Here is a 16,140-nt window from a genome sequence, read left to right as displayed (position 1 = left end):
CCCCTCCCAGCTCAGGCACTGCCCAGGGGCAGCTCTGGCTCTGCAGGCTCTGATGGCAATGTCAGAGCAACCCTGAGGAGGCTGGAAAAGCAGCACTGATGCTGCCTCTAAGGGGCCCTGTGCTCATTTCTGTCACTGCCTGGTTTATTCAGATCTGAGACAATTTTTTTATATTTCTCATGGTGAACTGAGAAATGAATATCTATGTGCAATTTCCCATACAGGCAACACAGATCAGTACACTAAAAATGCAGGATTTTCCCATTTTGTAGCCCATGACTGGCTGTGCTCCCTGTTTAATATGCTTGGAAATGTTCTGGAGGTAAATGTCATGCTGGGAGCAATCCTGAGCAATACAGAATCCTCACCACACAAGAAGAACACTTTCCAGCCTTTCCAGCTGTCTCCTTCCACCCACATTTTGTCCCCCCGCGCTGGGAGCAGCTCCCCGGGCCGGCTGAGAGCTGTCCCTGGCAGGCAGCAGAGTCCCTGGCCCAGCACAGCACCCTGAGCTGCAGGACCCTGCTTTGCAGGACAGCCCTGGGCACCCCTGGCTGCTCTGCACAAGAGATGATCAGAGAATGTACTCACAGGGTCTGTGGGCATTGGGATGTTCCAGCTGTAGGAGATCACTCCAGGAGCTGCAGCTGCATTGTCCTGCAGCCAGAGGTTCCTGTGCCAAGGGCTGGCACTGATTCTGCCCCAGGCACTTCTCAGCACCTTCCCAGCCCTGACTGATGGAAGCTCTCTGTGCCTCTGTGCTGTGCCCGGGCTGGCTGCAGGCAGTGCCCCAGCCCTGCTGGGCTGGGAGAAGAGCTGCTCATCCAGAGAAATGTGCTTTTGAAGCTCTCCTTGGTTACCAGGATCACCCTCTGTGCCAGGAGCCCAGCTCAGCAGCACAGACACAGCACAAGGACTTTAATGACCCTCTGGGGCTTTGTGCTCAGGCCCTGAACATCAGGCCCTGAGAGGGAGCTGCAGAAACCTCTCCAGAACTCCAAGACAGAATCCAGCTCCAAAGTTTCTTTGACTTTTAATGGGTTCCACTGAGGGACACGACTGAGAAAGTGTCCCCAGGCCCCAGGCAGAGCAGAGAACTGGAGGCACTGATGACAGGTGGGGACAAAGAGAAGCCAAGTCTTGGTGCCCTGGGGCACAGCAGCATCTGTGCCACCAAGGGCCGTGCCACCAAGGGCCGTGAGGAGACACCTTGTCCTGAGGCTGGGGCCTCCTGGCACAGCCCCAGCCAGTCTGGGCACTGTCACCCCCTTTTCCTGCCCTCAGCATCCCCCCCTAGCCCACATCCCAGTGGCCTCAAGGATCTGCTGGAAGGAGTCCCTGGGGAGCCTTGCTCAGGAATGGCCCTGGGGGCTCCTTCATGCTCCCAGGGACTGCAGGTTTTTCAAAGGACTTTGGCTTTGGCTTTTGCCTTGGAGTCTCTGAGAGCTTTGTGCAATCATGGCCTCCAATTATCTGCTGTAATTAGTCCCTGGAGAGGCTTTGTCAGGAACAACACTCAGTGGGGCTCATTAATGCTTCAAGGTACTTCAGTTCTTTTAAGGTACTTGGTGTTTCCCTTTTGATCCAGACTCTGTGAGAGGTTTGTGCAATCATGGCCCCAATTATCTGCTTTAACGTGTCCCTTGAGAGCTTTGTACTGACACTCAGTGGGGCTCATTGATGCTTTGAGATACTCAAGGAGTTTAAGGTACTTTGGATTTTCCTTTCCACACTGAGTTTCTGAGACTTTTTTTTTTACCATCCTGGCCTCCAGTTCTCTCCTCCAAGGAGTCCATGAGGAGCCTGTGTTTGGGATGGACCTCAGTGGCACCCATTAATGCTTTGAGACATTTTGGGTTTTTCCTCTGACTTTGACTCCTGGAAAGGTTTGTGCAATCTCCTCTCAGGCCTTGAGGTTCCAGGGCTCAGCTCCAAATGCACCACAGGGCTCATTAGGATCAAGCAACTTCTGACAAACCATGGCTCTGCCTTGATTTCCCTCTGCTCTAATGTAGTTCATTAAGAAGGTTTCCTTATACAGTTATGGAGAAATATTTCAAAGAGCTTCTAAGAAATATGTATTCCTATTTTAAAGAGTGTCTTTTATTACTGTTCTCATTAGAGAAGAGGTGATTGCAGCATTCTGTGATTGATATTGATGTAGGGCCGCTCCTAAATAGGTCTGGCCAGGTCAGAGAAGTTTAACTTGAGGTCTGACCCAGTGTGGACACCTTGCCCCACATTCCCTAACCCCATGTGAGAAACTATTTTCACTTTCACAAATGTAAATGGTTTATTACGACCTTATCAAAATACAACAGAAGAGTGAATAAAGAATAAATATAGTGCCAGAAGCAAAGCATTCAGTCACCCTGTGCTCATCTACAAAATGGATGCTCTGTCTTTGATACCTCTAGCCCCTCCCAAAGTCTTGTCAATCCACTTCTTCTTCGCTGTCCAGTGGTGGAGATCACTTTCTTACAGCTTGATTGGAGGTCAGGCGCTGCCATAGCAACAAGCCGACCCTCCCAAATGCCTTGACTACTGAGGGCATCCCGTGATAACAATGCAAGAGGGAGGGGAAAGATAACTATACACCTACACAACTTCTCTTAACATATACTTAATATTCACCCCTTAATTGTGAGAGTCAACAATAGGATTACCCATCTATAACAAACCCCCTTTTCTTTTTCTATAAGTCATTTTGCTTGAACAATTACATTAAAAAAATTCTCTCTCTCTTGAATGAGTCATACTAGCAGCTGTTGATGTGGGCAAGGACAGTGGGAACAGGAGAAAAATCTCAGGTTTTCCTTAGACACACTTATTTGGAATGGACAAAAGGGCCTTACAGAGGTCCAGTATGGCTCTGACTCCCATCTACCGTGCCTATGTGGTTGCGACCCATAGTCATTGTATCTTAGGGGTCCAGAGGCCAGCTCGGTCTCGCCCTCCAGTCCCTTTTGTATTCAAAGACAGTTGGGGAATTACAGAGGTCCAATATGGCCTTTTGTCCCTACCTTACCATGCCTACGGGGTTGCTACCCACAGCAGGGCTATGGGGTCTTCTTGGTAGTGAACAAAGGGGTCTTGCCCTGCTTCCTTTGTCTTATTTTCTTAAAGAAGCTGTCCCATCACCTTTTACGGACCCTTGTGTACTTCCCATCAACAGATGCTGATAATTCTCACCCATTAACACAGGAAGACAGTCCTCAAACTGGTTGGTGGAAGCTTGACTTTGGGCATCTTGGTGTCTTTCTGGTTGTCTTTCCGTCTCTGCTTAAGAGTCAATCTCGTTTCACCCAGTCTGGATGTTGTAGTTCACTCTTTGGGTTCTTCTACCGGGCCTTTAACTGTTGGCATGAGTCCATCTGTTGGCATGAGTCCATCCCCACTCTGCAGTTCACACGGCTGATTCGGTGATGAACAGTGCCTGAAAGGGACCTTCCCACTGAGGAGTTAGAGGTTGATCTCTCCATGACTTGATCATTACTTGATCCAATCCCCAGAATTAACATTATGGATTCTGAAATCCAGGGTGTTAGTTTGAGGAATTGCTCCTTTATGTCTTAGCCCTTGTAAGGTTTCTCCTATAGACATAACATATTTCTTGGCATTGGCTTCCCCTTCCTCATAGATGGCAATGCTCTGGGGTGAGGTCAAAAAGGGTAACCAAATGTCATTTCATAGGGTGACACCCCCAGATCTGACCGGGGTTGGTTTCTAATTTTTAATAAGGACAAAGGGAGACATTTTATCTATGACGTGGGTTTCAGTCATCAGCTCAACTAGAGCTCTTTTAAGAGTTTGATTCATCCTCTCAGTGTGACCAGAACTCTGTGGATGCCATGGATTATGTAATTCCCATTTACTCCCAGGGTTTGAACAACTTTTTGCAATATTTTAGAGGTGAAATGAGTTCCTTGGTCTGAATCAATCCTGTTCACCATCCCATATTGGGGAATGATTGATTCTAGAAGTGTTTTACTCACAACATTGGCATTGGCTTTAACCGTGGGTACCGCCTCTACCCAGTGAGTCAAGTTGCCTACTATCACTAGTAAAAACTTCCACCGTTGTACATGGGGAAGCTCGGTAAAGTCTACTTGGATGTTTTGACAGGGTCTTAAGGCTAGTTCTTGCCCTCCTCTGGGTGTTTTCCTCATGATTTTCTGACTCACTTGTTGGCATATCACACACCTTTCAGTTACTTGCTTAGCTATCCCAAAAAAATTCCAATGCAGCCCCAGTCCCTTAGAAATTGATCACTTAGCGCTTGTGTACCCCAATGTGTTGTTCCATGTATGCCTTCTAACATTTTCCTGGCAAGGAGTTTATTCAACATTTGTCTCCCATCTGCTAATCTCCACTTCCCTTTGTTATCATTCTTAGCTCCTATTCTAAGGAATTCTTTCTCTTCTGTCTCACTGAATACGGGAACTTCTTCTATTTCTCCCATAGGGGTTAATGCTATCATTAGTTTTTCTGACCCTGATTTGGCTGAATTCTTAGCGTCTAAATCTGCTAAATGGTTCCCTTGTTCTTCTTGAGTCACCCCTTTTTTATGTCCTTTAACATATACTACTGCCAATTCTTCTGGTATTTGTAAGGTTTCTATCACTTCTAAAATAAGTTTTTAGTTCCTTTCCCCATTGAATTTAATAGCCCACACTCTTCCCAGATTTTCCCATAGGCATGCACTACTCCAAAAGCATATTTTGAGTCTGTATATATTGTTCCTCTTTTCTGTGCTAATATTTCCAGAGTTTGCTTTAGGGCATACAACTCACATGCTTGGGCTGACCAGTTGGAAGGTAACTTTTCTTTTTCTAGGGCCACTAACTCTTCATCTACTATAATGTATCCTGATACCCATTGTCCCCGGATTACCTGTGGAAATCCATCAATGTACAATCATTTCCCTCCTTGGAATGGTTGATGTGTTAGGTCCTCTCTTACTTTAGTTTGATAATTTATAACCTCTAGGCAATTATATATTAATTCCTCACCTGGATTTCCATCTAAAAACTCGGCAGGGTTCAGTTGGTTACTCACAATTAACTCTAATTATCCATTGTCTATTAGGATGGCTTCATATTTTAGCACTTGGGAATCAGTGAGCCATTTCTCAGCCTTTTAGCTGAGGATACTCCTTACTGAGTGAGTGGTATATATTTTCAATTTTCCCCCAGAGGTTAATTTTTTGCTTTCTTCTACGAGTAGGGTGCTCGCTGCCACCGCCTGAATGCAGGTTGGCCACCCCCAGCTGGCAGGGTCTTGCAGTTTTGATAAACAGGCCACTGGTTTCCTGGATCCTCCCCGGTCCTGGGCTAACACTCCATGTGCTGCCCCTTTTTCTATATCCACAAACAGATAGAAGGGTTTGTCTAAGGCAGGAAGACTCAATGCTGCTGCACTGACTAATTTTCTCTTTAAAGCTTCAAAATTTGCTTGTCGTCTTCTTCCCACCTTATCTCTTCTTCTATTAACTTTTCAAACAAGAACCTGATGGCCTGCATGTATCCTTCAATCCATAGCCTACACTATCCCAACAGGCCTAAAAGCCCTCTGACTTCTCTCTTAGATTTTGGCCGTGGGAGTGAGGCAATCCCTGCACTTCTCTCAGGGTTCAGCCACTGGCTCCCTTGACAAATCACACGTCCTAGGCATTTTACTTCCCTCTCTACAAATTGGAGTTTCCCTTTTGATACTCAAAGTCCTTGGTTCCCCAGAAAACTTAACAATGCTATGGTGGATTCTCGAACTTTGTTTTCTTCCCGTCCTGAGAGAAGCAAATCATCTCCATACTGGATGATCTTTATCACAGGTTTGATGGAGAATTGTTTGGTTTGGGGATTTGGAAAACCCTTGTGGTAACCTAGTCCACCGAAGCTGTTGCTTTCTCCCTGAATCGGGGTCCTCCCATTCAGAGGCAAACATATCCCTACTTTCTCCTGCCAGTGGACATGCCCAAAAGGCATCTTTTAGGTCTGTCACACTAAACCACTGGTGTGCTGGGGGGATATTACTCAGTAGTGTATAGGGCTTAGGCACTACTGGGTACTGATTCACTGTTCTTTTGTTAACTTCTCTTAAATCTTGGACAAGCTTGTAAGTCCCATCAGACTTCTTTACTGGTAAAACAGGTGTATTATGGGGGACATACATGGTTCTAAGGCACCCTACTCAAGTAGGTCCTGGGTGGCCAGCTGCAGTCCTTGTCTCCCTTCCAGGGAGAGTGGGTATTGTCATACCTGAACTGGATGGTTCTCATCAACTGTTTTTATTACTACAGGTTTCATGTTCAATTTACCTTGATTTTTTGGTTTTGCCCACACCATCTCATGAATTTTGTCCTCATTCTCTTCTGTTAATTGGAGAAGTTTAACCACCATTTTTCCTTCCTCTGGCAGTACTCCAATGTCTAACTGCACCTGTAAATCCCACCCTAATAGATTTCACCCTGCTTCTGGAACTAATAGAACATCCCCTGTTGAGGATTTTTTGCAGGACAATGGACACATTCAGCAGATGCACAGTCCAGCCTTCTGGTAACAAAGGAACCAGTTCTAGAAACGGGGTCAGTGAATCCTTGACGACAGGAAAAGAAGAAGTCAGAGGAATCCGCAAAGTTGTCAGCAAAATAAAAAAGAGAACTCAGGGTGGGCCAGACAACCAAAGCAAGACGCATGAAGAATCGGGTGATCCAACCAGCATTTAATTTTAGACGCATAAACAGCTAGGATTAACCAATCATGTATTAGCTAGAGACTCTTGCACAGCAGAACTGATTATAAATACAGGCCTCTGTACAATAAAATTGGCTTCACTTGATCATATTGATCATGGCGAGATGTCCCATTTGTGATTCTCCGCACCACAATTCCTATCTCAGACCCCAGGTCTAATGATGCATGGCAATGCATAGCATCCCTTAGACACTCTAGAAACTCAGATGGAGTCTCGGAAGGCCCCTGCTTAATAGAATACAGGACAGACCATTTTTTGGTGTTTGGGATAGCTCTCTCCACTCCCAGTGCTATCCAATCTTGATAATCTACTAATCTCTGTAACTCTGCCGATATATTTGGATCCCATTTAGGATCCCTTGGAGAGGGAAAAATTCTCTTACATCCAATCACTGGCTTTTACGGTGATCCTCTGCCAAAGCCCCTGCTGTTCTCAGGATCAGCTGCTTTTCTGTTTCAGTGAAAGTATCCAGTAATACCTGGGTGTCTCTCCAATCTGGGTTGTGTTGTTTGATAACATATTGTAAATGGTTCACAATAAGTGTCAGGTTGCTGTGGTAATTTTTAGCAATCCTTTCCCACGCCTCTAGATCAGGGGTGGAGAATGGTACTTTAACCATCAGTCTCCCTCCTTCTGGTCCCACTGCCTCTCGCAGAGCGGCCTGTAACACTGCTTGTCTCCTGGTTCTGGACAAAACCGGACTGCCAGGAGGGGAGTGGGTTTGAGTAGATGTCCCTTCCAAGCCTGCATCCTCTTTTTTTGGAAAGTCCACCTCATCCTCATCCTCATCCTCATCCTCCCGTCTCCTAGGAGGCACTTTCAGCAAATCTATTGTATCTTGTTCTTGAGCTGCAGCACGGTAGACCTTATCTGATTTGGTACATGGCTGTCCTATGCTGCACGCTGAGCAACATTGCTTAATTTGCCCTCTATTTCCTTTGTTTTCCTTCTCAAGGGCTAACACCAGTGGGTCTGAGGGAGCGCTGAGCCCACAGTGCCTCTCCCATTCCAGATGATTTCGTAAGGCAAGAAACATATCAGCATAAGAGACCTCATCCTACTTCCTTCCTGTCTTAAAAACCGCATTAACTGCAACAAGGTATTACAATCTAAAGTTCCTGCCGGTGGCCACTTGGCTCAATCTTCCAGCCTGTATAATGGCCACCACCGCATGCAGTGTTGGATTAAATCTTGTTCTCCAATCCCCCCCTACTGGTGACTTCTTTCCAGTGGGTTAAGATACACCCCAAAGAGCTAGCTTGGGGTAACTTCTTTGCTCTGCTGAGTTCCCATTATCTCCTTCTCCTTCTCACTTTCACCCAAAACTCTCTTCACAAAGCCTCACAGTCCTTTCCCAATTCTCCTCCCACGTGCAACCCCAGGTTACAGGTACCAGATGTGATTTTCCACACACAAGCTTTAAAATCTGAGGTTCAAAATGGGCTCAATTAGGAAACATCCATCCACACTCAGAGCATATGCCCCGCCGCCTGCTGAACAGCAATACCAACGCCTCTCACAAACTCCGCACTGCAATAGTGCCCATGGAGGGTGCCAGTCTCTCGAGGTGCCCAAGGCTCCCAAGAATTGCCCACAAAGGCAGGCTATTCCACTTACTCCTTCATGAATTTCTAAATTCTCCACAGTGGGTTGCTTCCAATCTAGAGAAACGATGTAAATTACCTTTATGTTACCATTAGCTGAGGTCCAATAAAGTCCCTCTAAATAAACCTGTTCATCCCCTTTATCTATCCAGTGATTCACTGGATTTACAAACTCCCAGGGGTCAAACCCGAACCACTGAGGCAGTGGAATCCTCTCAGTTCGTCTAGCCACAGTTAAAACATGCACAATCTACACAAACACATTCAAACATGCCACGTGTCCTCACCCACACTTCTTTGCTTGCTCTGCTTCTCCCCAGCTGCCTCCCCGTGGGATGCTATCTGCCCACACAGCCTCCCAGCCAGCACCCTGGGCCTCACTTGGCCGCCTCACTAGTGGGCAGAGCCTCCCCGCCCCGCACCATGGGTACACTCACTCACTCGCCCCCTCCTTCCTATAACTGAGCCCACAAAGGCACTCACTCACACAATCACAAAAACCCACCTACATTAACCACAATGTCCAGACACCACAAGCGCACAATAGCAGTAAGTAGAATCACAGCATTAAGGTCCAGATTCACTTGACCCACCCCCAGGATCACTAGTGGATCCCTTCTTCCTGCCGCTCTATTGGCAAATGGACCCTTCCCCCTCCCTCTGGCCACGCTTGGCTGGCGGCTGCTTGCAAGCCCCAAACCTTTACTCACACAGGGACTGAGCTGTGCACCAGATGTCTCTGAGCAGCTTACCAGCAGCCCTTTTGGTCAAGGCCCCTTTTAAGCTTGATACACACTGTTTATCTCTGCACAGAGTGCCTGGAGCACGGTCAGGCAGTGCCGGGATCCCGGGTGTGGTTCTGGTCCCCACAACTGAGCAATGGCAGCCCCAGGCTCAGAGCCAGTCAGAAAGCCAACCAAGTGAGACCAGAGGGAGGGCACCCTTCCAGTTTCTCTTGGGCATGGCCGCAAAACAACCCCTGCTGCTTCTTCCTCCACCAGTGTTTGGGCTGTGCTGGTGGCAGAGCCAGCCAGGCTGTGCTCTGCCTTCCAAAGCCTGTTGGGAGCGGGCATGAAAAGCTCTGCATGCACAGCGGAGAGTCCTGGAAGGTGCTGGCAACAGCTTCCTGCGGGAACAGGGCTCTGGGCTCTGGCTGGAACAGCCTGGTTTTGGTGCCGTGACCGCAGGCAGGAGTTGAGGCAGGTGAAGAGGCAGCGGGCAGCTTGTGTTTGTAGAGGGCCTGGGGCTGCCCCTCTGAACCTCCACCTGGAAACACACTTGGGAGAATATGAGCTACAGCTGGAGTGCCTGTCCTGAAAGGACCTGAAGTCATTAAGCCTTTCCAGCTTTTCTTAAGAGTGTGTTGGTGTTGCCCAAGAAAGCTTCATTTGGGGAAATGCCTTTGGAGGAAAAGGGCTTGCTTCTCAAGGAAAGTGCTTCCCAGGGAGCTCCCAGTGAGGTAGGTGCAAGGGTCCCCCTTTGGCTCTCTGTGGCAGAGTGGCAAGGGAAGGGAGAAGGCTGTGAAGAGCGGGTTTGGCATCTGCCTGGACCTGCAGAGACCAACCCAAGCACCTGCAGCAGGGTGTGTTCCCCCTTTGGACAGAGGCATGAGCAGGAGCATCTCTGTCCAGCCGTGAGCCCCAGAGCTCTCTCTGAGAGCTGTGAATTAAAAGGCCTTTACACACACACTTTTCACCTCTTCCCTGTCTGCTGTGTTTCAACTCTTGGCAATGTGCATTTGCCTCTTGCTTGGTGGAAGCTGCTGTGGCCCAGGGCCAGCACAGAGCTGGGCTGTGTGGGCCAGGCAGCGTGGAGAGTCTTGGCTGATCTTGGTGTGTCCCTGGCCTCAGAAAAGGCTGGGAAGGTTTGCCTCCCAAGGCGTCCTGCTCATTGGCTCTCCCTGTACATCCTGGAGAGAACAAGGTAGGCATTTCTGGCAGCTGGGCATCAGCAGGCCTGAGAGTGGGGGTGTGTTGTGGAGCCAGCCCAGCTGAGATACCCTGAGAGGAGCCCAGTGCTCCTTGCTCCCCTCTGCTGACACGTGAGTGTTTGTCTGGTTTTGGGATGGCCCTGGCTGTGTGAGGGGTGCTGCGTGGACACGAGACAGCCGGTCCTGTCCCGCTGGGTCCCAGCAGTGCCTCACAGCAGTCCTGCATCCACGTCAGGATGCTGGCCAAGAGAGGTCCTGGAAGCTGAGGCAGCTGATTTTAAGCTTGTGCAGGTGCCTACAGGCCAAGGCCAATGGTGTTCCCTCAGGATACAGCAGTCCTGAGGGGTCTCCCTCGTTCAAACAAATCGGCAGCCAAATGTATGGTCTACCAAAAGCCCTTTTATTGACCTGGCGGGAGGGCAGGGGTCTGCACCCACTAAAATGTTTCTCTGCCACATATAAATTTCAGTGGGTTGATGTAGGAATGTATCAAACATACCGTCCTTCTTTACACGGCTGTGGTGATTTGATAGGCGGGGGTTAGAAATACATGGTGTCTGATTCCCAAACTTGAAGCTGATTTCCAGGCGCTGGCCAGGAGCGGTCTCGATGCCCCAAAGCAGCACAAAGTCTTCATCACAGCTTCCCTGCACAGGGCTGATTCCACACTTGCCCTTAGTTCTTCTGGTAGACTATGTCTAAAGCTTTTTGTCAGGTCACTCTTATGTCAAGTTAGGCCACCAGGTTCTTCTTATGCTAACTGGTGCTAAGTACTTAGGTATGTCTGTGCTAATTACTTGTTTACTCATGTGAATTCCTTGTGCTTACTTATGTCAAACAAAGGCCTTGTTTCATCCCCAAAGGTGCCTGAGGCCACCCGCTCCTTGTGGCACCAGTTGCTTTCCTGTGGAATGTTCTCCCTCCCCAAGGGTAAAGAGGGAGCTGGAGAAAGAGCTTGCCCGGCTGCTCTCCATCCTTTCCCAGCACTCCTGGTGAAGTGGAGAAGTCCGAGCTGAGCGCAAAGGTGCAAATGGAACAGCCGTGCACGGGAAGGCTCGGTGGGAAGGATGATCCAGGATCCATAGGCCTGGCAGCCTGAGCGTGCTCCAGGGGAAGGCCTTGGAGCAGATCCTCCTGAGTGCCATCCCACGGCACCTGCAGGGAACCAGGGCGTTTGCTGGAGGGTGGGAAAGCTCTGCGGAGGGATGGGGACAGCTGGGGCTCCTGGCGGGGTGTTGAGGGCTTCTGTGTGGGAGTCTGGGGGGGTTGGTGTTGGGGGGGTGTTGGAAAAGGAGTTGTCTGGAAGGTGAGAGGTCTAGGCTGGAATTTGAGTCAGTTTGAAGGCAGCATCTGTGCTTTGGCACAGCTTTGGTTAGGGAGGGCAGAAAGAATATCTGTGACTTTTCCTCTTCATGGTCCTGATTCTCCTGCAGGGAACAAGAGGGGAGAGCTGTACTTTACTGGCCACTTAGAAATCTGTACCAGGGGGAGGATTAGCCCTTTTGTAATCTACTCATTTCTTTGGGCTACTTTTGTACCACTGAGTGGACTCTCATTTCTTGAGAGTTTTTATTCCTTAAGAGAATTAGGATATTATCATCCCTTCCTAGAAAACCAAAGAATGGCCCTTGTTTTTTGCCCTTTTTTTGTGTAGTGTTATGTTCTGTAAAGTGACCTTCAGTGGATGAAGTTAAGGCAAATGAGTTGCTGCTTTGAGATGGGAAGCAAAATTACAAATCTTCACCTCCTCAGGCCATCCCAATTAATTTGGGAAGTTTGCAACTTTTTGGAACTACTTGAGTCGAGCAATGGGAAGTAAAGCATTCCTGAACTGAGGATTCTTACTTGCCAGATTCTTCTGTGCCTTCGCCGCTGAGGTGGTTTTGTGCTGAAGGCAATAACTTCAATGAGAAGATAATTTCAGCATGGAGTAAGAGCTTCTGACAGAGACCCAAGTGTTGCCAGCAGTTGCTCCAGGTGCTCCTGCCAACAGCCCCTGCAGGCAGGAGCGCAGCCCCCAGTGCACGTGGGCTTTGGCTCCCTCTGGCACAGAAGCCCCCCACGGGCACAGGTCTCTGGGGCAGGAGACAGGCACTGGTGCTGCCAGGGCTCGGGGGTGGCAGGTCTGCTTGGGCAGGGACCCTGCCACATCTGCTGATGTCAGCGCTCCCCGGGCGCAAGGGGTCAGAGCAGCATTCCTGCCCTGGCCCACACGTTCCTCGTCTGTGTCACACGGCCACGCTTAGGATGGCCACCAGCCAGGACGTGTCCCAAGGAGGCCGTGCCAGCTTCTGTGGAAGGCCCCATGCCCTTCCCAGCGCAGCTGCGTCGGCAGCCCTGGGGCCTCCTTCTGCTGCCCTGAGCCCGCAGAGCAGGGCAGCGTTTGCTGATGGTTTCAGCCGCTCCTAAAGATCCTGTCGGGCTGTCTTAGACACTTGGGGTGAGGGATTCCTTCCAACCTGAGCCACTTTGGGTGGGCTGGGGGTGGTCCCAGGGCAGGGGGCAGTGTGTGCAGGGGCCCTTTGTGACATGGTGCAGCATGGTCACCGTGGCATGGAACGGGACAGCGTGTCCAAGGGCCCTTTGTGACACGGGGTGACATAGGAGCTGGCGGTGACAAGGCCACACCACAGTGCTCGGAGCACGCGACGGGACAGGACGGGACAGAGCGGTGCTGTGAGGGGCCCCCGCACAGCACACTTGTTCGTGTCTGACCCAGAGTTTTCCGAGGTGCTATTCCTGCAGCTGACCTCGAGGCCAGACCACAGGACTTGGTGACCCGTAGCCTTCCCAAGGCTTCTCTTCTGCAGGTGTCCTCGAGGGCAGACCGTGGGACTTGGTGCCCCAGAGGCATCTCCCATCCCTGCCACCAGTGCCCTCGAGGCCAGACCACAATCCTTGACAGGAGTCTCCTGTCCTTGTGGCAAGGAGCCCTCGAGACCAGAGTACAGGACTTGCTGTCCTGTAGCCTTCCTGAGGCTTCTCTCTTGAAGGTGCCTTCCAGGCACGACTGCAGGCCTTGCTGACTCGGAGATTTCTGAGACATCTCTCCTGTGAGTCGTCACAAATCCAGTCACTGACATGGAGCAGAGATCCCCGAGAGTGCCCAAGCTGGCCTGGGTGGAGGAAGAGGAAGAAGGCCCTGGAGCTGGCCCAGCACAGGAGACTGAAGAGGTGGTGCGGTTCAAGCCTCTGCAGGAGGGTGAGTGGCAGAGCTGGGCTGCTGGGCTGCAGGGCTGGTGGCTGCAGCCAGCTTGGCCACATCCCATCCCATTGCATCCTATTGCATCCTATTGCATCCCATCCCATCCCATCCCATTGCATCCCATTGCATCCCATCCCATTGCATCCCATCCCATCCCATCCCATCCCATCCCATCCCATCCCATCCCATCCCATCCCATCCCATCCCATCCCATCCCCTGGGGACATGCCCATGGACAGGACGGAATAGGGGCCAGAACAGACACCCCAGAGCCGTGCTCCATCCCTTGGGACATCCCGGGGCTGTTCCTACCTGGGGAGCGCAGGGCTGGGCTGTGTTCTCCGGCCTCTCCCGCAGCCCCTCAGCTCAGGCTGCGCTCGCTCTTTGCCAGATGCAGCCGTGGACCGCACACAAGAGCAGGAACGCACCCGTGGCCTCTTCCGCAGAACAGCGCAGGTACCTGCAGCCATCCCCACCTGGGCTGGGCCTGCTGTCACTGCTCAGCCGAGCACCGCGCTTGGAGCATTCTGTGGAACATCCCTGGCTTCCTGCCCTTCTCCTACAGCTGGTTTGCAAATTCATCAAGAGGATTCGGGAGGAAGAGACCGGCACTGTGGGCACAGGGCTCAGAGCATATTCACACATCTTCAAAACCAAGACCTGTTCTGCCCTGCTGGATATGCTCGTAGAGGAGGGGTTTTGCAATCCAAAGCAAGTAAGCAGCCTGTGGCCAGGCTTTGATCCTCCCAGGAATTGCTTGGCCTCCCAAGTCACGCCTGCTGCTCACTGGAAGCCTTTGAGGCCATGGCAGTGGGGTGGCAAGGGAAGCACTTCTCTGGGGAAGCTGGGGACATTCCTCCCTCTGGCAGCTTTCCAAGTCTCCCCGTGCCTTCTCCAGGTGCCTGCCATGGTGAGGTACATCCACCAGTGGCTCATGGCCAATCAGTTTGCTGAGCACAGGCTGAACAGGGCCCTGCTGGATCTCACCAAAGAGCAGCCTGCTGACGTAGTAATGACGCTCCTGCGTGTGGCCCCATCCTGTGACAGGTATGGGGCCCACCTGCCCAGAGGGCTCAGGGCTCCCCAGCCCATCAGCCTGTACAGCCTGTCCCAGGTGTCTGACCAACAGAGAGTTCCAGGGCCCTCTGGCTGCTCCCTTTGCCAGCCCTGGCACGTCAGCCCCGAGCCTTCTGCCATGCTTCCTCGCTGGCCCTCAGGGACCTGTCCCCACAGGGCTGGGCTGTCTGGGTGCTGCTGGCGAGGGGCAGTGGGCAGAGGCAGGGCTGGCAGCCAGCTCAGCTCCCCGCTGCCGCCCAGGCCACGGTGCTGTGTCCCAGACTCCTCTGAGACAGAGCTCTGACCCCACAGAGCTGCTTTGACCATGTGGAAGAGCATCATGTGCTCGCCCAGGACTGCGGAGCCGGCGCAGCTGATACTCCTCGATGTGCTGGGGAGCTGGCCAGAGCACAGCACGTGCACCTCCGATGGGGACAAAACGGGTGTCTTTGTCCTGGCTGTGAGTTTCTGACACTGGCCTTTGCTGGCCCCAAGGCCACCTGTCCAGCAGCTCTGCATCCTCCTTCCCCCACTGCACCTCCCTGCCTCAGGCGCTGGGCTGAAACCTGGCCTCGGGGCAGCTTCAGGGCCACCAGGCCCGGTGCTCCCCCTGTGTCTCTCCGGGCCTCTCCCTCCCATGCTCGGGCCCTGCCACACGGACACCTCGGCACTGAGCACTGTCTCGGGCTGCTCTGTCCTTTGCAGGCAACTGTGGTGATGTGGAAGATCCTCCAGATGCCCTGTGTCCCACATGTAGTGACCGTGTATTTCCCCCGCCTCTTTGTGCATCTGCTCTTCCAAGTGTTCTTCAGCACGTTGGATGTGCCAGCGGAGGTCGATACCTTCTGGAAGGGATGCCAGCAGCAATACGGCCTTGCCACCAACCCCAACAGGTGCTCCATGCCAGTCCTCCTGTCCCTGCCAGGTGCCCAGGGCAGGAGCCAGTGCTCCCAGCGTGACCTGGGCTTTGCTCTGCATGCAGGTTTGCAGTGCGGACCCTGAAGTCCCTGCTCTGCCAAATGCAGCACGAGGATGTGGTGGTGGCAATAGAACGCAAGTGTGGCTGGGACACGCTGCTGTGTGCTGACACCCACCACTATGCCGTGGGTCTGCTGGCCAGGTGAGACCCCCTTCTCCCCACTGCCTCTGACATTTGTGCTCAGTGCCCAGGGTGCCCCACACAGTCCCCGTGGTCGTGGGCCAGAGGGCCTTGTCACCGAGGAACAGCCAAGCCGACTGGAAAAGGCTGGGAGAGGAGGGGGCCCACAAGGAGCCACCTCCCAAATAGCCCAGGGCCCTTACAGGATGCTGGGGAAAGGCCAGACCTCTGTGAGTCAGTCCTGGGAGAGGTTTGTCCCCCGGCCCAAAGTCTTGGTTTCTTTTTCTCCTGCCAGGGAGATGTCCTGTGTCTCCATCCCCTTGTGCTCAAGGATCGCTCGCAACCTGCTCCGGCTGCTCAGCACACAGGAGCCACGCTGGGAACTGCCCGCCCTGGCGTTCCTTGTGGAGGTGAGCCTGATGGCCAGCGCTGCCTCGCTCAGCTGCCTCCCAGCTCTCTGCCCTCTCGTAGCCGCAGCTGCCTGGGACGGTGC

At 51.8% G+C, this 16,140-nt stretch overlaps 2 protein-coding genes across 2 annotated transcripts in view; both read left to right on the top strand.

The window, feature by feature from the left end:
• LOC137467048 (serine/threonine-protein kinase pim-1-like) overlaps positions 1–16,140 on the top strand; it is a gene marked incomplete at its 5' end in the record, with an annotated part of 261,655 nt that overhangs the window by 106,048 nt on the left and 139,467 nt on the right. The window lies entirely within an intron of this gene.
• Positions 14,112–15,663, top strand: LOC137467054 (maestro heat-like repeat-containing protein family member 9). Its single transcript, XM_068178610.1, has 4 exons — positions 14,112–14,207; positions 14,391–14,539; positions 14,861–15,008; positions 15,254–15,663. The coding sequence occupies exons 1-4, from the start codon at positions 14,172–14,174 to the stop codon at positions 15,548–15,550; spliced, it is 630 nt and encodes a 209-aa protein (XP_068034711.1). The 5' UTR covers positions 14,112–14,171; the 3' UTR covers positions 15,551–15,663.

This window comes from Anomalospiza imberbis, unplaced genomic scaffold, assembly GCF_031753505.1.
Source record: "Anomalospiza imberbis isolate Cuckoo-Finch-1a 21T00152 unplaced genomic scaffold, ASM3175350v1 scaffold_51, whole genome shotgun sequence".
Lineage (NCBI taxonomy): Eukaryota > Metazoa > Chordata > Aves > Passeriformes > Viduidae > Anomalospiza > Anomalospiza imberbis.
Note: the sequence above shows the minus strand (reverse complement) of the source record. Positions and strands in the feature narration are given on the sequence as shown.